The 24,789-nt window shown below is 48.2% G+C and overlaps 1 protein-coding gene across 2 annotated transcripts in view; it reads left to right on the forward strand.

Annotated features, from left to right (window-relative positions):
- LOC129863820 (ceramide transfer protein-like) overlaps positions 1-24,789 on the forward strand; it is a 36,472-nt gene that overhangs the window by 6,941 nt on the left and 4,742 nt on the right. Inside the window, exons 3-15 of one of the 2 annotated variants that reach the window (XM_055936101.1) lie at positions 12,566-12,682; positions 15,535-15,616; positions 20,407-20,510; positions 20,598-20,733; positions 21,532-21,615; positions 21,836-22,086; positions 22,233-22,319; positions 22,447-22,539; positions 23,068-23,163; positions 23,335-23,467; positions 23,594-23,664; positions 23,793-23,921; positions 24,158-24,287. In XM_055936101.1, the coding sequence (XP_055792076.1) occupies positions 12,566-12,682; positions 15,535-15,616; positions 20,407-20,510; positions 20,598-20,733; positions 21,532-21,615; positions 21,836-22,086; positions 22,233-22,319; positions 22,447-22,539; positions 23,068-23,163; positions 23,335-23,467; positions 23,594-23,664; positions 23,793-23,921; positions 24,158-24,287 (1,513 nt within the window). Of the gene's footprint in view, positions 1-12,565; positions 12,683-15,534; positions 15,617-20,402; positions 20,511-20,597; positions 20,734-21,531; positions 21,616-21,835; positions 22,087-22,232; positions 22,320-22,446; positions 22,540-23,067; positions 23,164-23,334; positions 23,468-23,593; positions 23,665-23,792; positions 23,922-24,157; positions 24,288-24,789 lie in introns of both variants that reach the window. The other variant, XM_055936102.1, reaches the window with a different exon arrangement.

The raw sequence follows: 24,789 nt of genomic DNA on the forward strand, positions 1-24,789 counted from the left end.
CTGTTCTAACGAAACAAAAAATGATAACGCCTTTATTACAGCAGACTAAAAACGGTTGCATTGCATTCATGAATTTCTGTTTATTAATTGTTTAGGCTAATTTTCAAAGCTCTCTTTGTTATTTAATTTTAAAACTAAAATGCTTGATTGCATTTCGAAGCATGAAGGTCTTGTATGCTGTGTGACGGCATGAACGAATGATTGATTGATACAGTAGCCTATATCTTGAAATATAGGCCTAAGTAAGCTACGGTATTAAGACTAAACAGGCCTACAGCTCGATGGTGGTTATACAAGGATACTATACCAAGCCTACTAATGATAACGACATCACTGATGATTATAATGAATATCATTATAATAATTGTAATAATAGCAATAAGGGGATCCAGAAAAAGGAGGGTATAGGAGCGAGAGCTGTGTGCATATTATGTGACAAACAGGTGCTGTTAGATTAAAACAATTTTTCTTTATGTAATACTGAAATATCACATTTACATAAGTATTCAGACTAATGCACCGATATGACATTTTTGGCCGATATCCGATATTTTCCTTGACAAAAAGAAACGGTAAAAAAATGTTTTGCAGCCTTTTAAGCATTCCAGTATAGTTAACACATGGACGCAGCAGTCTAAGGTGCACTGCATCTCAGTGCTAGAGGCGTCACTACAGACACCTTGGTTCGAATCCAGGCTGTATCACAACTGGCCGTGATTGGGAGTCCCATAGGGCGGCGCACAATTAGCCCAGCGTCGTCTGGGTTTGACCGGTGTAGGCCGTCATTGTAAATAAAAATTTGTTCATAACTGACTTGCCTTGTTAAATAAATAAAAATTAAACGCAGGAGAAATCAATTTAGTTATAAAATGATATTAGATCATTTCAGTGTCACATCTTACATGCTGACCAGACCACTCGCTCGTGTGTGTCATCGCGAGCATGTGGATTTTGTCCACCCACACCAGACGTGATCAGGACATGCAGGTTGAAATATCAAAACAAACTCCAAACCAACTATATTAATTTGGGGACAGATTAAAAAGCATTAAACATTTATGGTAATTTATCTAACTAGCTTGCTGTTGCTAGCTAATTTGTCCTGGGATATTAAAGGTCCTCTTCTCTGACAATTAATCCACAGATAAAACGGTAAACCAAGTTTGTTTTCTAGTAATCTTTCCTCCAGGCTTCTTCTTTTTTGGACCTTATATGGGGGTTGGCAACCAACTTTAAGATGCATTACCACCACCAACTGGACTGGAGTGTGGACCTCAGTTCATCTTTCAATCACCCACGTGGGTGTATGCTCCTAAAAACCTATGGGAGAAGCGGGATTTGCAGAGCCTCGAGCGTCACAAATAGAACCAAGTTCTATTTTAGCGCCCGGCTACGCGGATGCTCGCGAGCATTGTGGGTGCAATGAAAAAAAAAAAAATGTGCACCATGGGGGAAAAAATAATAATAATAATTGCGACTGCTCGACTAAAGCAATCTCGGTCGACCATAACGATTTTAACGAGTCGACTAAATGGGCTCAGCCCTACTCGCCAGCTAGGCAGTGGAGGACGATTGGCAGTCAGGACAATTGGGTTCCCAGTTATTGTGACCTGCATCGAATACGATCTACTGCTCTCAGCTCTATTCAATTGAACTGATTCCATTTAGTCTGGAATACACCGGGTTTTTCTTGCTCGGGCCTCCCTGTATGCATGTCCCTTTCTATATACGTCTCTCCTTTATGTGTATATAATATCAGCCCTTGCTACTCTGCATGTGGCTCTGGCGTACTCCCCTTGCCTTGAAATCACTGAGTGACTCCCAAAGAAGGTCCACACTCCCCTGTTACACAGTGTGTCTGTGTCTCTTTCACGCTCACTGAAATGGAAGATGTCTGCTGGTTCGGCAGGCAAAATATATATATAAACACACACACAGATTGTCATTCTCCAGTGCTCAGTGATTGTCACCAGTCAGGTTAGGACATGCAGAAATGTGGCTTTACTTCCCTGTCAGTGTTAATAGACGTGTTATGTCACAGAAAGACACTGAGGTAGATGTGTGTGTGTGAGAGAGAGAGAGGTCACAGGGTTCCGCTTCAGATGCCATCGCATCGTGCAGTGTGTGTCCGTTCCCTGAGGGAAGCAGAGAAAACAAAGAAGAAACGACCCAGGGAAAGAGGGAGAAAATCATAGAGGGGGCTGACAATGGGTCTGTCTGCTTTCTCCGCTGCTGCTCTGCACCGATTCAATGAGCCGTGTAAGCCTAGCTTTTTTATCCCCTCTCTCCGGTGTGTGTGTGTGTGGTAAATCAGAGATTTGAGCCAGTATATCGGTTGAGTGGTCAAGCAGCACAGATCCTTGTGGATCTGCAGCATGGGCAGTTGTCTAATTTTCGCTCATCATTTTTTTCTCTTTCTTTTCACTCCCATTCTCTCTCTTCTCTCTGTCTCTGTCTCTGTCTCTGTCTCTGTCTCTGTCTCTGTCTCTGTCTGTGTCTCTGTCTGTGTCTGTGTCTCTGTCTCTGTGTCTGTCTGTGTCTCTGTGTCTGTCTGTCTCTCTCTCTGTCTGTCTGTGGGGATTTAGACGTTCAGTTGAATGCTATTAAAACGTGACTGCTCATTGTCAGGCCACTGCTTAAGGTGTCTGCATGTATCATGATATTTCTTCTTGAGGCAAGCTGAAGTCGGTAGCCAAACTCTCTGCCCATTCGTCTGTGATTGGTCAACAGTAAGAATTCTTCAGTAAAGTCTTTGTCGTTCATTTTCGTGCACATTTCTTTTCCATTTAGAAATACTACACCAAACGTCTTGTTTTGCCGAGATCTTAGTTGGACAATTTTACAACGTCAAAACTCAAGAAATCTGAAATTTGTCATTGACTATTTTGAGGAAGTTTGTACTAGCTACGGCGTCTCACAATGGACAAAACGTACTATTGCCTCTTTTTTTTTTTCAAGTTTTTGAAGCGAATGTCTTTTAAGGGAGTATGCGAGCACACTTGCTTGCATAGCCGAACTGAAGCATGCTGACTCCTTTAGCCAGACAAATGACTGAACAGAGCCAGTGTTTGTGTTGGTCAACCAGTTTCTGTTAGAACTGAAACCGGAGTTGCTCAAGCCCACTTTAGCCTGCTGTCTTGGCGCACACACACACATTCCGTCCGTTCGACATTGAGGACGAATTTGAAGGAAAGCATCTTTTCTATTGTCACTCTCGCTTTTCATAGCCTTACTAGAAAAGCAAACGTGAAAATAGTAGCCATGTAAATATTACAGATACTCAACTAACATTCCATAATAATACACTAATATGCAGCTACTGGCCGGATGTTCTGCGACTTTGGCCTATTTTATTTTTCATTTGAGTGGTCCAGGAATTAATAGGGTCCATTTGTTTTTTCTCAGGACAATGGGGAATACAATTTGTTTGTTTTAGGAGTTAGTTTACCCTGCTTAAGATAACAACAAAAGGACACTTTAGGTAGCCTTGCTTGAAGGAGCGTTGGGCCAGTAACCGAAAGGTTGCTGGATCGAATCCCCGAGCTGACAAGGTAAAAATGTAATTCTGCCCCTGAGCGAGGCAGTTAACCCACTGTTCCCCGGGCGCCGAAGACAAGGTTGTCGATTTTTAAAGGCAGCCCCCCGCACCTCTGATTCAGAGGGGTTGGGTTAAATGCGGAAGACACATTTCAGTTGAAGGAATTCACTTATCCAACTGACTAGGTATCCCCCTTTCCCTTTAAGGATCAATTCCTCAGTTCAAAAGGCTGGAGAGTAGCCTAGAGCCCTAAAGTAGTAGACCTGGCCTTTAGCCTCGCCACTCAGAAAGCCACTAGCATCCATTATTAGCTCCAGATGTAGCTTCAGCTCTCCTCTCTGCTCCCCTCAGGGGCTTGGAGACAGACCACACAACGGGGAGGGTCTGATTGGTTCAATCTCTCTCTCGTTCCCTAGTTCGTTCTCCGTCTCTCTCGTTCTTTCTCTCTCTTACATTCTCTTCCTCTCACATTCTTTCTTTCCTTCTCTCCCTCTTTCGCTATCTTCTCGTTCTTTCTATCGTGCTCATGTTCTTTCCTTCTCTTTCTTTCATTATTTTTCTGACAATTTTTCTATCATGTACTTTCTTTCCTTTCTCTCGTTCTACCTCTCTCCACATCCTCTTTCTCGTTCTTTTTTCTCGTTCTCTCATCTCTCATGTTCTTTCTTTTTCTTTCTCTCTTGTTCTGCTTCGCACTCAACCTTTTTTTCCCTTCCCCCTCTCTCTCTATACATCCATCTCCCCCTTCTGACTCTCTGCATATTTGATCAAACCAAGGCCATTGGCAGTGATACTCTGAGGAAGGATGGCAAAGCAGAGGTCAAGAGAATTGAGAAATGTCAATGTGTGCAAATTCAGAAGTCATCTCTCTGCCCACCTCAAACCCTTCAGCCTATTTATGTTGCTATTGCAGAAGGAAGCTCTTTGATGGGTTTAATCTGTCCAATGAATGGCTGAATCTGTGGTTTATTCAGTGATATTGTAGTTTGAGGGAGATGGGGTGATGGGGAGGAATAGAAGGGACAGGGGAAATCAGTGTTGATTTTCAAGGGTTTACTAAGAGAGATTGGAGGGTAAAATGGAAGAAAAGAGTGCGAGACAGAGCCGGAACAAAAGACAGGCTATAGGGGGAGGTGTTGAAAGTGTTAGAAAGTGTTAGTTGAAACAGGAAATTGGTCTCTTCCTCTGGTCTAGTTCGCATGACATCCTGTTGCCTGATATCACAGGAGACGAGTCGTCGTCTCTGGCCCGCTGTCCTATCCTGCTCTCTCCCGTCCTGCCCTGCGCTCTCCCGTCCTGCCCTGTCCTGCTCTCTCCCGTCCTGCCCTGCTCTCTCCCGTCCTGCCCTGTCCTGCTCTCTCCCGTCCTGCCCTGTCCTGCTCTCTCCCGTCCTGCTCTCTCCCGTCCTGCCCTGCCCTGCTCTCTCCCGTCCTGCCCTGCTCTCTCCCGTCCTGCCCTGCTCTCTCCCGTCCTGCCCTGCTCTCTCCCGTCGTGCCCTATCCTGCTCTCTCCCGTCGTGCCCTATCCTGCTCTCTCCCGTCGTGCCCTATCCTGCTCTCTCCCGTCGTGCCCTATCCTGCTCTCTCCCGTCGTGCCCTATCCTGCTCTCTCCCGTCGTGCCCTATCCTGCTCTCTCCCGTCGTGCCCTATCCTGCTCTCTCCCGTCGTGCCCTATCCTGCTCTCTCCCGTCGTGCCCTATCCTGCTCTCTCCCGTCGTGCCCTATCCTGCTCTCTCCCGTCGTGCCCTATCCTGCTCTCTCCCGTCGTGCCCTATCCTGCTCTCTCCCGTCGTGCCCTATCCTGCTCTCTCCCGTCGTGCCCTATCCTGCTCTCTCCCGTCGTGCCCTATCCTGCTCTCTCCCGTCGTGCCCTATCCTGCTCTCTCCCGTCGTGCCCTATCCTGCTCTCTCCCGTCGTGCCCTATCCTGCTCTCTCCCGTCGTGCCCTATCCTGCTCTCTCCCGTCGTGCCCTATCCTGCTCTCTCCCGTCGTGCCCTATCCTGCTCTCTCCCGTCGTGCCCTATCCTGCTCTCTCCCGTCGTGCCCTATCCTGCTCTCTCCCGTCGTGCCCTATCCTGCTCTCTCCCGTCGTGCCCTATCCTGCTCTCTCCCGTCGTGCCCTATCCTGCTCTCTCCCGTCGTGCCCTATCCTGCTCTCTCCCGTCGTGCCCTATCCTGCTCTCTCCCGTCGTGCCCTATCCTGCCCTGCTCTCTCCCGTCCTGCTCTCTCCCGTCCTGCTCTCTCCCGTCCTGCTCTCTCCCGTCCTGCTCTCTCCCATCCTGCTCTCTCCCGTCCTGCTCTCTCCCGTCCTGCTCTCTCCTGCTCTCTCCCGTCCTGCTCTCTCCTGCTCTCTCCCGTCCTGCTCTCTCCTGCTCTCTCCCGTCCTGCTCTCTCCTGCTCTCTCCCGTCCTGCTCTTTCCTGCTCTCTCCCTTCCTGCTCTCTCCCGTCCCGCCCTGTCCTGCTCTCTCCCGTCCCGCCCTGTCCTGCTCTCTCCCGTCCCGCCCTGTCCTGCTCTCTCCCGTCCCGCTCTCTCCTGCTCTCTCCCGTCCCGCTCTCTCCTGCTCTCTCCCGTCCTGCTCTTTCCTGCTCTCTCCCTTCCTGCTCTCTCCCGTCCCGCCCTGTCGTGCCCTATCCTGCTCTCTCCCGTCCTGCCCTATCCTGCTCTCTCCCGTCCTGCTCTCTCCCGTCCTGCTCTCTCCCGTCCTGCTCTCTCCCGTCCTGCTCTCTCCCGTCCTGCTCTCTCCCGTCCTGCTCTCTCCCGTCCTGCTCTCTCCCGTCCTGCTCTCTCCCGTCCTGCTCTCTCCCGTCCTGCTCTCTCCCGTCCTGCTCTCTCCTGCTCTCTCCCGTCCTGCTCTCTCCTGCTCTCTCCCGTCCTGCTCTCTCCTGCTCTCTCCCGTCCTGCTCTCTCCTGCTCTCTCCCGTCCTGCTCTTTCCTGCTCTCTCCCTTCCTGCTCTCTCCCTTCCTGCTCTCTCCCGTCCCGCCCTGTCCTGCTCTCTCCCGTCCCGCCCTGTCCTGCTCTCTCCCGTCCCGCCCTGTCCTGCTCTCTCCCGTCCCGCTCTCTCCTGCTCTCTCCCGTCCCGCTCTCTCCTGCTCTCTCCCGTCCCGCTCTTTCCTGCTCTCTCCCTTCCTGCTCTCTCCCGTCCCGCCCTGTCCTGCTCTCTCCCGTCCCGCCCTGTCCTGCTCTCTCCCGTCCCGCCCTGTCCTGCTCTCTCCCGTCCCGCCCTGTCCTGCTCTCTCCCGTCCCGCCCTGTCCTGCTCTCTCCCGTCCCGCCCTGTCCTGCTCTCTCCCGTCCCGTCCCGCCCTGCTCTCTCCCGTCCCGCCCTGCTCTCTCCCGTCCCGCCCTGCTCTCTCCCGTCCCGCCCTGCTCTCTCCCGTCCCGCCCTGCTCTCTCCCGTCCCGCCCTGCTCTCTCCCGTCCCGCCCTGCTCTCTCCCGTCCCGCCCTGCTCTCTCCCGTCCCGCCCTGCTCTCTCCCGTCCCGCCCTGCTCTCTCCCGTCCTGTCCTGCTCTCTCCCGTCCCGCCCTGTCCTGCTCTCTCCCGTCCCGCTCTCTCCTGCTCTCTCCCGTCCCGCCCTATCCTGCTCTCTCCCGTCCCGCCCTATCCTGCTCTCTCCCGTCCCGCTCTCTCCCGTCCCGCTCTCTCCCGCTCTCTCCCGTCCCGCCCTCTCCCGCTCTCTCCCGTCCCGCCCTCTCCCGCTCTCTCCCGTCCCGCCCTGTCCCGCTCTCTCCCGTCCCGCCCTGTCCCGCTCTCTCCCGTCCCGCCCTGTCCTGCTCTCTCCCGTCCCGCCCTGTCCTGCTCTCTCCCGTCCCGCCCTGTCCTGCTCTCTCCCGTCCCGCCCTGTCCTGCTCTCTCCCGTCCCGCCCTGTCCTGCTCTCTCCCGTCCCGCCCTGTCCTGCTCTCTCCCGTCCCGCCCTGTCCTGCTCTCTCCCGTCCCGCCCTGTCCTGCTCTCTCCCGTCCCGCCCTGTCCTGCTCTCTCCCGTCCCGCTCTCTCCTGCTCTCTCCCGTCCTGCTCTCTCCCGTCCCGCTCTCTCCTGCTCTCTCCCGTCCCGCCCTGTCCTGCTCTCTCCCGTCCCGCCCTGCTCTCTCCCGTCCCGCCCTGCTCTCTCCCGTCCCGCCCTGCTCTCTCCCGTCCCGCCCTGCTCTCTCCCGTCCCGCCCTGCTCTCTCCCGTCCCGCCCTGCTCTCTCCCGTCCCGCCCTGCTCTCTCCCGTCCCGCCCTGCTCTCTCCCGTCCCGCCCTGCTCTCTCCCGTCCCGCCCTGCTCTCTCCCGTCCCGCCCTGCTCTCTCCCGTCCCGCCCTGCTCTCTCCCGTCCCGCCCTGCTCTCTCCCGTCCCGCCCTGCTCTCTCCCGTCCCGCTCTCTCCTGCTCTCTCCCGTCCCGCCCTGTCCTGCTCTCTCCCGTCCCGCTCTCTCCTGCTCTCTCCCGTCCCGCTCTCTCCTGCTCTCTCCCGTCCCGCCCTATCCTGCTCTCTCCCGTCCCGCCCTATCCTGCTCTCTCCCGTCCCGCCCTATCCTGCTCTCTCCCGTCCCGCCCTATCCTGCTCTCTCCCGTCCCGCCCTATCCTGCTCTCTCCCGTCCCGCCCTGTCCTGCTCTCTCCCGTCCCGCCCTGTCCTGCTCTCTCCCGTCCCGCCCCGTCCTGCTCTCTCCCGTCCCGCCCCGTCCTGCTCTCTCCCGTCCCGCCCCGTCCTGCTCTCTCCCGTCCCGCCCCGTCCTGCTCTCTCCCGTCCCGCCCCGTCCTGCTCTCTCCCGTCCCGCCCCGTCCTGCTCTCTCCCGTCCCGCCCCGTCCTGCTCTCTCCCGTCCCGCCCCGTCCTGCTCTCTCCCGTCCCGCCCCGTCCTGCTCTCTCCCGTCCTGCTCTCTCCCGTCCTGCTCTCTCCTGCTCTGTCCTGCTCTCTCCCGCTCTGTCCTGCTCTCTCCCGTCCTGCTCTGTCCTGCTCTCTCCCGTCCTGCTCTGTCCTGCTCTCTCCCGTCCCGCTCTCTCCCGTCCCGCTCTCTCCCGTCCCGCTCTCTCCCGTCCCGCTCTCTCCCGTCCTGCTCTCTCCCGTCCCGCCCTCTCCCGTCCCGCCCTCTCCCGTCCCGCCCTCTCCCGTCCCGCCCTCTCCCGTCCCGCCCTCTCCCGTCCCGCTCTCTCCCGTCCCGCCCTGTCCTGCTCTCTCCCGTCCCGCTCTGTCCTGCTCTCTCCCGTCCTGCTCTCTCCCGTCCTGCTCTCTCCCGTCCTGCTCTCTCCCGTCCTGCTCTCTCCCGTCCTGCTCTCTCCCGTCCTGCTCTCTCCCGTCCCGCCCTGTCCTGCTCTCTCCCGTCCCGCCCTGTCCTGCTCTCTCCCGTCCCGCCCTGTCCTGCTCTCTCTCATTCAACTAGATCAGTCTCTTCCATTATAGTCTCCTTTCCCCAGTGAACCCAACCATCTACCCTTTTAGGATTAGAGTTTTTGTACCAGAACACAGATTTATGCTCAGTGTTGTTGTATACGCCGCGGTAATACTGTCTGTGAAATGCTGGAAGTCTTGTTTATATATGTAGATATGTGGTGGGCTACAATTGTTTAGATTGGTTTCTCTTAGGGATGTTAACGGTTTACTATTAATCGGTTAGACGCCAAAAATACATTGCTTATTGGTCTATAGGATCATTTGCATAATTGAGTGGAATTGATGCGTTTTGTTAGTTTATCATGTAAATTCTTTATCACGCGCACAGCATATGTTACAGAACCTAGTAGTCCGTGAGCTGAATAAGATCACCTGTCGGACAGTGCAGCTCTCAAATAGCTGGATGCTGCTGGAGTGAAAAGTGTTCTTATTCGAAGCCCAGTCATTGTGCAGCAATTCTAAATGCAATCGCATGTTAAAAACAGGTTGGGCCGGCCGCTTCAAAAGCACAATGGGGAGTTTGTCTTGGGAAAGAGAGGCGTGAAAGAGGCCTCAGCCTAAAACCTGTCCTTTAGAAGTTTCTAAGCTCCTCCCTACATGCTTTAGACAGAACTTTAAAGAGAACATTGGAGGAGAGTGTAACTAAGTATTCACTCGCGTGTGTTTGTCCAAAGAGATCCACTCTTTGCCTCTCCAGAGGAATTGGTGTTTCTTTTAACCCTGCTTCCCAGTATAGCCTCCCAGTTTACCCACCCCCGGCAGACCATTCCAAGGACCCCTATCACCATCCTCTCCCATTCCTAGCACCCTAGAGTAGGCTTTGGTGGAATTTCGTCTTCCGGGATATTTTAAAATAGCCACGGGATGTTTTTTTTTAATACCGTTGAAACTATTTTGATGTTTTTCAGTACATTTTCATGTTTGTAGCTACATTTTAAGTAAATACTTGCAGTCAACTTGTGCAATACGTTCGGAGATTGCGTTCTTCATTTCACCTGTCACATTAGTTTACATTATGAAGCTTACCGTAGTTCCCCAGAACAGTTGAGCCAGTCACGTGTTTGTTTGTAAATAGCACAACGGGAAGAAGCAGGAGCAGACGAGTCCATCTGTGTATTGACAGGGGTCGCGTTTTATATTGAAAGTAAAGTGTTTTTTATTTTTTTTCCCCAATACAGTGATCAGGGAAGTACAACTATAGTTTTCCTTCACAGAAAATACATTAGTGCAACACATTTGGCTGGCAGCCACACAAGTAAATGAGCTTACAATTGAAAAAGTGGGGTCTTTTTTTTTTTCTTTCTCAAAAACGATGCATGGCCATCATATTTCTAATGTTTTTAAAGAAATAATGTAGACCAATATACATTTCCTAATGTTTTGCTTAAAGTTAATCTTGCTTAAGTCAGAGCGCTGTCTGCTGATATGCCCGTTCGTGAATTCTCATCCGAGTGGAGAAGTGCAACTGAGGCACAGAATCAGTCCGATGCCGAGCAGAAATTACCAGAAGCATTTTAGATCTGGCTATAAAAGTAGCGAGGCTACATACAGACACCGGTTAGTCAGGCTGATTGAGGTAGTATGTACTGACTAACCGGTGTCTGTATGTAGCCTCGCTACTTTTACAGCCTCGCTACTGTATATAGCCTGTCTTTTTACTGTTTTATTTCTTTACTTACCTCTTGTTCACCTAATACCTTTTTTACGCTATTGGTTAGAGCCTGTAAGTAAGAATTTCACTGTAAGGTCTGTTGTATTCGGCGCACGTGACAAATACACTTTGATTTGATGTATAACTTTATGAGCTGGATTGCCTGTCTTTGCAATTTGTTTATTTTCATTTGCGCTCGTTAGCATATTTAGCTAGCAGCCTCCATGGAAATTCATTATTACTTGTGCCAATTTTGTTAACATTCTGGTAATAGATGGCCAATGGGCTTTTTTGTGTCTTGAGGCCCCATGTGTGCTAAACCGGTAATACCATAAATCCCAGGATGAGAGCAAGACGGTATGAAAATCTGGATACCACCCTAGCCTAGAGACCCCTTCTCCTCTCTCCTCAAACACACAGGCTAGTGGTAGATTATTAGTAAAAATAGAGAACAATAAAGGACCAAGACTGCTGCCTTGCAGAATACCACACTTTACATGTTTTACATTAGAGAAGCTTCCATTAAAGAAGACCCTCTGTGTTCTATTGGATAGATGGCTCTCAACCCATGATATGATAGAGGATGTAAGGCCATAACACTTAAGTTTTTCCAATAAGACTATGGTCAATAATATCAACGGCTAACATTACAGCTCACACAATCTGATCCATTTTTTTCAGACAATCATCAGTCATTTGTGTCAGTGCAGTACACGTTGAGTGCCCTTCTCTATAAGCATGCTGAAAGTCAAGATAAATTGTTCACAGACGAGGTTTGGCTAATAGTCAATCAGTCACTGAGTGTCAGTTGGTGTGTGACGTGGGGCTGAGGCTACTGAGCAACACGAAGACTGGAGATTGACGTTCTGCAGAAGTTAACTTCAGTAATGGACAGCAACATTGAACGTGTGTTTTGTATGCCATTTACTATTACGTTATTTCTCACCCAAACTGAGCATCTGGTCCTGTCCCCTCTCCCGTCCAGGTTTCAGCTAAATTAGACTCTTCCACTGAGCCCCCATTCTATAGAGCTGATGCTGGCTGGCTAGGCTAGAATGACTCTGCCAACTTACTAAAATAGTCCCGTTCTGCTGTGATGCACACACTCTCTCATTCCATTATATCTGCCAGTGTGAGGTGGGGTGTTGTAAAATAAATTGACCATCTTACGAGGTACTAGTCTGGAGGGGCTTAACATTAGTTCACCCCCAAATAAATGTTTTTTGCCATAGCTCTCCAAGAATGTCTGAGCCTACTGTCAGTCTTTACAATTTATGTGGGATTGAGGCATGCAGATTTCTACTAATGAAATAATTACAGAACACGATTATAAAACCACTTTTAATTAGCCTAATGTCTGACGTTCAGAATTTAGACAGGTTTTAGGGGTAAATGAAGGAGCCATCTTATGTTGTAGCTTGGGGATGTGGACATTTACCTTACACTCTATCGCTCGCTGTCCTAAACTGCCCTTGACCAAACCCCACCCCCACACACACACACACCCAGTCCTCTGGCTGTGATTAGCCCTGGTTTGTGATTTAGCGTTTGGCTCCTAGACTCTCACTGCAGATGCGTCCTTCAGAGGGCCTGAAACGGCTCATAAACGCCAGAGAGAGAGAGAGAGAGGCAGTGCCAGCACATCAGTTTCTCAGATTTGAGCAATAGGGAGAGGAAGGCCACTGGAGAGACATTAGGGGTCTGTTCACTTCTGCTGATCGGCTACTTCAAAAGCCCATTTGTCTCTAACCTGCCTCATAAAATGGAGGATGTTCTGATTTTGAACTCTGATTTCTCTCTCTGCCTTTTTCCTCTTTCTTTCAATGGCCTGTTATATAAGCTACAAACCCATACAGCTTCACTGTCCCGTGTGAATCGCAAAGAAGTATTCTTGCTGTCTTGTGTTATTCCCAGTACTATGGCCTGTGCAATTTAAGTGTTTTGTTGCTGTACATTTGACAGTTTTTTTTTTTCTCCCTTCGTATCTCTCTCACTCCCTCAGCCCCATGAGTTTGACGAGTGCAGGCTGGACGTCAGTGTTAACGACAGCGTGTGGTACCTGAGGGCCACAGACCCAGAACACAGACACCAATGGATCAACTCCATCGAACTACACAGGGTAAGACTTATAATAATACACACACACTGGAGTGTTCAATGTGTCTTTGTTTTAACTTGGCTGCATGTTTCTTATCGTCAGTGCCAGGTAATAAGATATCATGTAGGTCATGGTTGCACACAGTCCGATCAGGGATGTGGTACATATACTGAACAAAAATATAACTGCAACAATATTTCAAAGATTTTACTGAGTTACAGTTCATATGAGGAAATGTGTCAATTGAAATAAATTCATTAGGCCCTAATCTATGGATTTCACATGACTGGGAATACAGATATGCATCTGTTGGTCACAGAAACCTTAGAAATACATTTTGCTAAAGTAGGGGGGGGTGGTCAGTATCTGGTGTGACCACCATTTACCTCATGCAGCGCGACACACCTTCACATAGAGTTGATCAGGCTGTTGATTGTGGCCTGTGGAATGTTGTCCCACTCCTCTTCAATGGCTGTGCGAAGTAGCTGGATATTTGCGGAAACTGGAACACGCTGTCGTACACGTCAATCCAGAGCATCCCAAACATTATTAATGGGTGACATGTCTGGTGGTGAGTATGCAGGCTATGGAAGAACTGGGAGATTTTCAGCTTCCAGGAATTGTGTACAGATCCTTGTGTCATGAGCCTGCAGACCTGCCAACATGCACACATTTTGCGTACCAACCACGCAATTCTCTGTACATATACGCAGGTATGAGATCCGAGTTAAAAGTACACAGAAATGAATAAGGCCTGATTATTTTTTTTACATTTTTTTGTAAAAAATAAATCCACTGAGTAAATCTGACATCCGATTCTCGAGCTGCAACACGCAGATTTACGGAGTTTGTGCCAATCGACATGGAGATTAGTACATAATTATTCAACGTAGCTACCCCGTGTCTGCCCTTCCTCCTGTTTGTTGTGTTGCTGAGTTTGCCGACTGTCAGCTGTACCTAAACACATGGACAAATCCCTTTTCCACTCCGTGTGTTGTGGTAAGGTATACACTAATTGTTTCAAGCTAACGTTAGCGAACATAAGATGGCCATTCGGTGGGCTCAAGTGCCAGCAGTTCACTCACATTTGCTAGTGAAAGAAATGAAATGCAAATAGGAAAATGAACTGTTCGCATCTGTGCGAGTGTGATGCATTTAATTCTGCATCCCATTAGTTGTATTTTCCACGTAACATTACGAAGATCACCCAACCTGATAGACTAATTATGATCCACGTCACAAAAAAGCATTATAAAAGTATTATAATGAAACAGGCAGGGAGCAGGTCTCGAACCCTCGACCTTCTAGCCCCAATTGGGTTTCTAGCCCATGCAAAAGCATGCTCGTGCGGCAGAGTCGATATCCGCGCTTATAAACCCAGGGTCGTTACAGTATAATCTAAACATCTTGGCATTAAATGGAGTCTGGAGTTTAGAAGACTGCGCGATGAAGAGTGAATGAGTGTCCTGTATTAGCTATTGAGGCAATGCTTCTAAAATGCCTTTGCACCAGATTTGAGAGATTTTTCCAATTTCGAAAATCTGAATTTGTTTGCGCTGCAAAGATATCCAATAGGTACCTTTTTACATCGGCTGAAACAGCGGACTCTTCTAGCGAGCAGCGTTCAGATTCCCTTTGCAGTAGCCAGTTTGCGGTCTGTGTCGACGCGATCATTTGTTTGTATGTTTTTAAAATTATTTGCTTTTAGTGTTGATTAGGAACCGTGTCTAAAAAGCCAATACTTGTGAGCTGGCCCTGTTTGAGAGGTGACAAGCATTCTTCTACTATAGAGACGAAACTTGGCATGTGCTAAGAAAAACGTTATAGATAATTATCTCCATTCTACACTGTACATGTAATGGAATAAATATACAATCTGTGCTAATTCCACAAAACATTTATTTCTTTTATATGTCCTGTACGTAGCAGTATGGATCTTTTATTTCTGTTTTGTAAATACCTTTTCAGAGGACTGAACTGAACCACGTGTGATCCATAATGTTTGTCTAAGCACATGAATCTCCAATTTGCCGCACACGTCTGGTACTCTAAAAAGTTGGACAGGGTTGGCAGGTCTGGGGCTGTGCATTATCGTGCTAAAACATGAGATGGCAGCAGATGAATGGCACGACAACGGGCCTCAGGATCTCGTCACGGTATTTCTGTGCATTCAAATTGCCATCGATAAAATGCAATTGTGTTCGTTGTCTGTAGCTTATGCCTGCCTACACCATAGTGCCCATGGTGGCAGTGGGGTTATGTTCACAACGTTGACATTAGCAGACCGCTCACCCACACCCACACGTCTCCATATACGTATTCTGCGGATGTGAGGCCGGTTGGAAGTACTGCCAAATTCTCTAAAACGACGTTGGAGGCGGCTTATGGTAGAGAAATTAACATTCAATTATCTGGCAACCGCTGTGGTGGACATTCCTGCATTCAGCATGCCATTTGCATGCCCCTTCAAAACATGAGACATTTGGCAATGTTTTGTGGCAAAACAGGAAAAAAAATTGTGGCCTTTTATTGACCCCAGCACAAGGTGCACCTGTGTAATGATCATGCTATTTAATCTGCTCCTTGATATGCCACACCTGTCAGGTGGATGGATTATCTTGGCAACGTAGAAATTCTCACTAACAGGGATGTAAACCAATTTGTGCACATTTTAGAGCAATGAGAAGCGTTTTGTGCGTATGGAGAACTTTTTATTTCAGCTCATGAAACATGAGACCAACACTTTTACATGTTGCGTTTATATTTCGGTTCAGTGTAGATGGTTTAGTTGTTTCATTCATTTCGTATCAAGATAGCACTCACTCCCTGTTACAGTTGTGTGTGTGTGTTTTACCTGTGTGTGTTTCTATCAGAGTCTAAGAGAGGGGAGGATAGACAGTGGAGTCATCCAGAGGACATCACTAGTCCCTCCAGCAGCAGTGTGTTTAATGGCAAGTCTACCTATACTAAACCAGATACTGTGTGTTCTACTACCATTTAGCACAGTGCCCTTAATCTAGTGTGTGTGTGTGCGCGCGCGCGCTTTATCCAAACTTGTCATTTTCTGTTCTCACCGTTGAAAGCAGGTCAGATAATGAGTGGCACCTATTGTTTACACTCCGGTGTTAAAGGATAAAGTTCCCAGGGAGGGGTTCTCACTGACACACACGCAGTAATAGGTTGTACAGGGCGCTGCATCACTGATCCAGTTTATAATTGTTTCCACAGACGCTCTGATCCTTCTGGAATTAGGTCCTGTTACTCATCAGGGAGGAGGAGGAGGGGGGAGAGAGCGAGGGGAGGAGGAAGAGAGGGAGGGCGAAAGAGGGAGTTGTGGATGGATTAGCGTAGCGTGTAGGATAGAGAGGAGGGGTGGGGGAGAGAGGCAAGATGTGGAGGAGGAAGAGTGTACGAGTGGGAGGACAATAATAGACAGAATGGATTCCTCACTCTGACAGTCTGAGGCTATCTTCTAGGGAGGGATTTGCTTACGCAATGGTAATGGGTTGTGAAGGCTTTGGTGGGATTTACGGTATTACTGGCATAGCACACAAGGGGGCGCTAAAAATGCAATAAAAGCCCATTGTGCCTCGATTACCAGAATGCTAACAAAATGAGCACAAACTAATAGTGAAATCACATCCACTGTTAGCTAAATGCTAACAAGTGAAATCAAACAAACTAATTCCAAAGACAGGCAAATTCAGCTCAAAGTTATACAAGCTTAGCTAGTAGCTACCAAATGTCATTTTTGGCAAGTGTGGACATTTACAAGCGGAAGTGAACGAGCGAAATTGTGCAAGTGAACAAAGTTGTGATGTATGCTTTTCTGAAGGAGGAGCAGCATGTGTGCATGAAGCAGAGGGGAGAAGAATGGAGGAAGGGAAAAAACGCTAGTAGGAAGCACAGGGAAAAATGGCAACTCTACAGACAACTCATCCAGAGCTCTTTGGCAAAAAGCCATTCTAAGATATCTGATAGCAAACGTTTTACTAGTGACTTGCATACAAGCGTAACTTCATCACCTCATGTGCGCCGCTCAACAGAGACTCGCCGATAGATAGAACACTACGAACTCACCAGCTCCCGCAGTCTCCCGTTGTGATATTTACAAACAAACACGTGACTGGCTCGACTGTTCTGGGGATCTACAGCAATTTTCATAATGTGACCAGTGAAATGAAGAAAGCAATATGTTTTTATCTCCTAACGTATTGCGCAAGTTGACTGCAGGTGTAAACTTTTAAAAAATTGCTACATATATTCACATTTTATTGAAAAACATCAAATAGTTTGGATGGTTTTGAAAAACCATCCCGTGGCTTTTTCTAAATACCCCGATATACGGTATACCGCCCAAGCCGAGTTGTGAGGTTGCAGATAGTGTGAAGGAAAGGGTGTTTGTGAGAGCCCAGAACACAGCAGAACAAATAGTAGACCTTGTCCTATGAGCATGTAATGAACATATTTAAATAGTGAACATTGTGTTTGAATGTGGTGTCAGACACTAACGCTTCAGAACATAATGCTGAATTTGTCTTTGAAGGCAGAGTAGCCACCCCACCCTTAAAGGGATACTTGAGGATTTTGACAATGAGTCCAGTATAAAGGAAGTTGGAGGTAGTTTTGCCAGCCAAAGCCCGCACAATGACTGGAAGTCTATGGGTATCTGCTAGCGCGCTAACGCTAGTTAGCAGTTGCACTAGTGCTGGCTAGCGACTTCCTTCCAGCTGCACGCAAAGACATACAAATGGTATCCGCCGAGTTCGTCTGACTCTGGGGAAGAAGAAAAAAGGCCATCATTCTCAAAATCCCGAATTATCCCTTTAAGGCATCCCCATGCTTCCCAGCCGAAACAGATTGCGTCTATATTATGACATTTTGTGACGTTTTGGTCTTCAAGGGTTTTTTTCAGCTGTTCGCACACATTTTGTGTTGAGGCATGCCGAAGTCGGTAGCCGAAGTCTATGCCCCTTTGTCGGTGGTTGGTCAACCGTAGGGATTCTTCAATTAAGTGTTTGTCATTCAATTAGAGACGAATGTTTTCATGCACCTTTTTCCCCTTGAGAAATACTACACCAAACATCTTCATGTAAAATTGCGCAAAGATTTATGACAGATTTCTTGGGTTATCTTAGATGAATTCAGACTATTTTGAGGAAGTGTATACTGGCTACAACATCTCAAGATGGAAAAATGAAACTTTTGTAGCTTTTTTTCTCGTTTTTCAAGCCAAGGTCTTAAGCGAGTATGCGAGCACACTCGTTGGGTTCGCCTAGGATGGGCGCCAGCTGAACCGACGCATGCGGAAGGCTTTCTCATCTCCCTCCCTCCTTTCCTCGCGCTCTCCTTTCCTCCTGACACATGTTAGTCATTCCTGGCAGTGGGTTTTGGGAAACCCCTCCGTGTCTCACACACCCCCTTTCTCTTGTTCCTCCTAGCCGCAGGGTGACCCTCTGACTCAGCCAGAGCAGGAAGGAATGAGTCACACACACACACACACACACACACACACACACACACACACACACACACACACACACACACACACACACACACACACACACTACACCTTCTCCCCACAGTGAGTCACCAGTCAGAAACTCTCGGCCTGTGAGGAGGCCCTTCTGTCCCCCTCTCTCGCAATCTCTGTTTCCCTCTGATCACTCTTCAGACTCACAGCAAAGTGTCAACTCTCACTAGAGAAAAATAATCTGGTGAGGGCTAAAATGTGAAAAAAATAAAATAAATGATATAGTAAATAATATTATGTATTGCTCTTTGCTACATGAGTAAACATGGTCTGTGTGTGATTGTATGGAAAGTTCCACGTCTGTCCTGTAAAATATTCTTATCTGTTAGTTAGTACACCTAGACAGCTAGTTTCAAATAATCAGTCCACATCTCTCTCTCACACACACTCTCACTCTCTCTCACTCACTCTCTCTCGCACTCTCGCACTCTCGCTCTCTCGCTCTCACACCGACACACACACCGACACACACACCGACACACACACCGACACACACACCGACACAGATGTTTAAGTACTTTAGCTATGTGTGTGTAAGTTATATTCAGACTCGGGGTATTGCATATTTACTCTTTCTCCCTCTCCTCTTCTCCCTCTCTCTCTCCGTCTCTCCCTTCCCCATCTTTCTTGGTTCTTGAGTGGCGCAGCGGTCTAGAGGCATCACTATAGACCCGGGTTTGATCCCAGGCTGTATCACAACCGGGAGTCCCATAGGGCGGCGCACAATTGGCCCAGCGTCGTCTGGGTTAGGGGAGGGTTTGGCCGGGGTAGGCGGTCATTGTAAAATAAGAACTGACTTGTCTAGTTAAAAAAAAAAAAAAATGAAAATACAATTTCTGTTGAATGTGTTTGTATAGACTGATTACAAACACACCGCTTCTTTGATCCTGTGGGCGATTGTCTTTATCAACCAACCAGATAAGAAACTGCATTATATTCAATAGCAGCTCTTTGATTTGGCAGATCGCAGCTGTATTGAACGGTCATTGTTGAAATGGGTACAGCTGAGAGGGCGACAGTAGTATTGAAAGCCCTGGTGGAGGCAGGAAAATGGTTACTCCTGGTCATTGACCGATAGTAAGCTCTGGGTGGGTGATGCAGGGCCAGGCAGTAGCCATGGGAACAGTCTGCCACCTGGTGGTGAGGAATGGAAGCACATGCCGTCTTCATCTTCGTTGGAAATACTTAACTAGGCTACACGCTCGGTTCCACTTGAAACCTTAACCCTGTGTTAGGGCCCCACACAGTGTCTGTACTCTTTTCTGAGTGCTAATTCACACAGGGTGAATCACTATGTCCTCTCCAGACAGATCTTCCCTCTTTTCCCACCTCGCTCGCTCTCTCTATTTTAAGTATCGAGGTTAGGTAAGAAGTCAGAGCTGCAGAGACCAGAGAACTTCTATCCTCTGTTAGAGGATGTCACCCAATACTCCATTCTGTGACAGTGTTCCATGGTTGCCGTGGTCACTGTTGCCACGGTCCCACTGTGTTGCTGTGTCAGGGTCATAGAGAGAACTCTGTGTTGTTAGGGTGATGTTGTTGCACACACTCCTGAAACACAGAGGTGGTTGTGTAATGGTGAGAGAGGATGTGATTCTCATTTAACTTAAGACGTTGTTTTTCAGTAAAATATAGCGACGTTATAACACATCCTCTCATACAAGATGTATTAGCTAAACCTTGTTTACCACACCCGTAGAACCGTGTACATATGAAAAGACATGTGAATAACATGTACACAGAGGAAAGAGTCATGGGAAAATGTGTCTGCTACCATATCACAGAGGAAGTTACATTTGATTGATTCATGACTTGTCATAAACACAGGTAGTGATTGGGAGGGAAGGATAGAGGGAGGGATGGGACACACGGAGAAAAGAAATGGGGACGGAGAGTGTTTAACGTTCACCTCATACTCTGTCCCGGTGTGACAAGTAGCAGTGGAGGTGCTTGGGGATCAGGAAGTTTACTGTCGGGAGTGTTTGACTGAATATACCGTGGGTCTGTCTGACTGTGTGACGGTGAGTTTAGATGTGTTACATGTGGTGGTAGATATAGTGGCGTGATACGCTGATTTGTATGTCACCTCCCCTTGCTGCTGCTGACGAAACGCTTAGGACACTTCATGTTTGGCTAATGTGTTAAGTTGATAACGATGTGGATATATACTTATCTGTTAACGTCACTCTCTTCCCTCCCTGTGTCTAGGCAGAGTCTGGGTATGGGTCAGAACCCAGTCTGAGGAGACATGGTTCCATGCTGTCTCTCACGTCTGCTACCAGCGGCTACTCTGCCACATCCACATCCTCCTTCAAGGTGAGACTTGACCTAACACACACACACACACACACACACACACAGAGTGTTTGCTGACCGTGCCGCTCCTCTGTTTGGGTCCGAAAGGGTCACAGCCTGAGAGAGAAGCTGGCGGAAATGGAGACGTTCAGAGACATCCTGTGCAGACAGGTGGACACGCTGCAGAAGTACTTTGACGGATGCTCCGACGCTGTCTCCAAGGACGAGCTGCAGAGAGACAAAGGTAAGACGATGAATTAATCTGTCAATCAGATGCTTATGTCAGACAAATTCTTAAGTGCTGGACAGCCACAGGTCTACGATCCTTTGTGTAACCGTGGAGGAAGATACTTCCACATGCACTCTGTGACAGAAAAACCAATACGTTCCTTCCTACTTATTGCTTAACTTGCAAATGAACAGAAAACACCGCAACAGCTACCTCAAAAAACAATGCAAAGCGCCACAAGAATGCCTCTAAACATTATTTAGTGTTCCCAGCAGAAATGCTAAGCATGTGTGTGGATCGTGAAAATATTCAGCGCTTTGGGGAAACATTTGCAGAATCTTCAACGGAATGTGTCCGTCAGCCCCCTCATTGAGATGCAGTCATTTCACCCTCCCTCTCATTCTCTTCCTCCTCTCTCTCTCCCCTTCTCTCAACCTCTCCCCCCCCTCTCTGTCTGCAGCCAGAACATTTGCTCATGTTGGAGTTTGCGCTTTGTCACCGTGCCGAACGACGGCTCTGGATGACCACGAACAATCAAACCGTTCCTTTGTTACCCATCAAATCCCTTCCTCGTTCCCTCCTCTCATGCCCCCTCCCTCAGTCCGTCCATCCCTTACTCCTGAATAAGAGGCCAGGCCATTGTTGTTGTTCTGAGGACAGTAGAGTTCTGTTAGCATGCCCTGCTGGGTGGCTGCATAGGCGACTCTTGGCTCTATTGATGACTCTTTGCAGGGACTGGTGTACTACTGTTTGACGATTGCTGATCTTTCCCGCTCCCGTTCCCTCTTTTTCTCACTCCCTCCTTCTCTCTAGTTGTTGAGGATGATGAGGATGATTTCCCCAACACTCGGTCAGACGGAGAGTTCATCCACAACAACAACGGCAGCAAGGAGAAGCGTGAGTACAGCAGAATCACTTCTATAGAAAGGTTACATAGCTTGCAGGTTCAACCTTTTTTGAGCCTATTTGTGCTTTTGAAAACTATTGTTGAAAATGAAAAACTATTTGTAGTCCATGTATGTAGTAAACATGAAAAACTATTAGTGTCCTGAAATGTTTCAAAACACCTAGCTATGTTAAAACAAGTCTTTTTACACGCACATTCTTCTCTGTCCAGTGTTCCGATCTCTGAGCCCTAAGGGCATCAATGGAATAGACTTTAAGGGCGAGGCGATCACGTTCAAGGCCACCACAGCTGGGATTTTGTCCACCCTGTCCCACTGCATCGACCTGATGGTGAAGAGGGAGGACAGCTGGCAGAAGAGACTGGACAAGGAGACGGAGAAGAGGAGGAGGATAGAGGAGGGCTACCATTCCGCCCTCTCTGAGCTCAAGAAGAAGTCTCACTTTGGAGGGCCTGATTACGAGGTGAGACGACTGGGTCGGTTCTATGATGGTTTTGAGCCAGGTGGGGAAAAGACACCTGTCATTCCCGTTCTCAGTAGGTAATGAGCGCCGTGTTGCTCTTCCCTTTTCTTATCCTTCTTTTCCTCCTCCCTCTCCTCTTCCTCCAGGAGGGGCCTAACAGCCTGATCAATGAGGATGAGTTTTTCGATGCCGTTGAAGCAGCTCTTGACAGACAAGACAAGATGGAGGAACAGGTACAGGAGCCAGGGCAAAACCCCTCCGCCTCTATTGATAGAGATGAAATCCAATTCTATGATGATGATGATGATGATCAATCTTCAATTACATTGAGTGTTTCATCCTGGCCGTGTGTGTCTCTAGTCTCACACCGAGAAGTCGAGGATACAAAGGTCCAGTCCAGTTCCCCCGGGAGATGTCTACTCCACCATAGGATCACACAGATTCGCTGACAAGGTAATTCGCCTCATTTAGTCCATGAACACGTCACTTTAGCAGTCACCATCACGCTATGCTCTCTCTCACTCTTCCTTTCCCCCTCATCTTTTTCTCCTTCCTTATCTCACTCTTCCCATTACCTCGCTCTCTTTTTGTTTGGTTGTGTTCTCTTGTTTTCCTTCCTCATCCCTCTCTTCTCATCCTCCCTGTAGCCCCCATAGTCACTGCCCCCTCCACTGCGCTTCGTGGCGGAGCAATAGCGCCCCCTCCACTACTGGCTGACTTACTGCCCACCCCTGCATTATATTATTGGTTGCCACCCTGAGTCACTACACTATATTTAGCTAGCATGCTTCTGTCTTTGTCTGCTCGTACAGAGATTGACTGGCCTTTGCAGTTTGCATGTCATAGCTGTTACCTCACCACAGTACAATTGGTGATTTGTCTTTCCTTTAACACGTTTGTGTTTGTCGGTGAGCTGTTATTTCCATCTGACATTTAACCCCATCTGTCCATCATGTTCCTCTTCCTGGTTGTTTTTAATAGGTGGAGGAGATGGTGCAGAATCACATGACCTACTCGCTGCAGGATATGGGCGGGGATGCCAACTGGCAGCTGGTGGTGGAGGAGGGGGAGATGAAGGTAGGGGGAGGGAGGAAAGAAGAGAGAGAGAGGAGTGATTTTGATTTATGCATGTGCCTTATGTGAAAGAAAGAACCTTTGTGTTGCCAGCACTTCAACTAAGCCATTCTGTCTTCAATCCCATAGTTGAAATAAAGTAGTGACCACGGTACCCCTCTCTGTTTTGTGTAGGTGTACAGGAGGGAGGTAGAGGAGAATGGTATTGTCCTGGACCCCCTGAAGGCCACCCATTCTGTGAAGGGAGTCACGGGACATGAGTTGTGTCACTACTTCTGGGACACGAACGTACGCAACGACTGGGAGAGTAAGTCTTATCTGAACAATGTAATATAGTGGAGCAGTATTTTAAATTCTATTATTTCTTACTATGTTCCTTATTTTTAGTGGACATGTTCTAATCTGTTTCTCTGTTCGTCTCTCGTTCATTCAGCCACCATTGAGAACTTCAATGTTGTGGAGATGTTATCGGACAACGCTGTAATCGTCTATCAGACACACAAGGTAAGAGGGAACATGTAGAACACACACAATCTATGGGCTCTGAGAAAAGATTGGGTTTTTAAAGGAAGGAGACAAAGCCAAAACCTGAAGACTTGTGATGTAAAACATACATGTGAACTGTATTGCAGAGGGTGTGGCCAGCATCCCAGAGAGACGTGCTGTACTTGTCTGCTATGAGGAAGATCCTGGCTAACAACGAGAACGACCCAGACACCTGGCTGGTCTGTAACTTCTCTGTGGACCACGACAACGCCCAGGTCATTTGACCCATCCTACCACTTATGAGCTCAAAGAGTTTTGGATGTTGTATTGATTAGTTAAACTCCTATTCAGGTCTGTCTTTGGAATGGTCTCTCTGGCAATAAATATTTTTGTCTCAATGAGACAACCCAAATAATGATGAAAAAAATGATGGTTAATTAAAATATTCAACTTGGTAAGAATCTCCTATGCTTGTAATTGATCTTCCTCCGTGTCATTGTCGCCCCTGCAGCCCACCACCAGGTGTGTTCGTGCCAAAATCAACATTGCCATGATATGCCAGACCCTGGTTAGCCCACCAGAGGGCGACAGAGAGATCAGCAGAGACAACCTTACCTGTAAAATCACCTACGTCGCCAATGGTGAGCTCACCTCTTTAACCGCTCAAATAGGCACTAGATGGCCATGCTGGAATGGACAAAATAAGCAGTATTACAATAGCCATGTAGTACATTGCCAGTAACTATGTATTCTTAAATTAGGATTTGAGTGACTTCCTTTTCGGAATACTAAGGTTAGGGTCCGGGTTAATGTTATAGGGTTAGTGAATGTTAGGCAAGCCAATAAGCGCCGAGGCAAGCTAGCTACTACTAGCTATTCCTGCCTCCCCGTGGTGGCGTTGCTTGGGGTAGCTCTCTTGTTTAGTATATGTAGCATTAAGTCTCTTGGTTATTCTAAATGGGCCGTGCTGCAGTCAGAGGCTAGCCAGCTTAGACCAAAGAGCCTCCTGGCTAACGTCCGCTAACATGCACAACCTCCGGTGAATGAAGCTTATTAGTTCCCCCAGCGCTATGGCAACCACATTCCTATTTTAAGGTCCTGGAGTTGGGAGGATTAGAGAGAGCAGGCTTTTGCACGTAGCCC

This window comes from Salvelinus fontinalis, chromosome 10, assembly GCF_029448725.1.
Source record: "Salvelinus fontinalis isolate EN_2023a chromosome 10, ASM2944872v1, whole genome shotgun sequence".
NCBI classification, from domain to species: Eukaryota; Metazoa; Chordata; class Actinopteri; order Salmoniformes; family Salmonidae; genus Salvelinus; species Salvelinus fontinalis.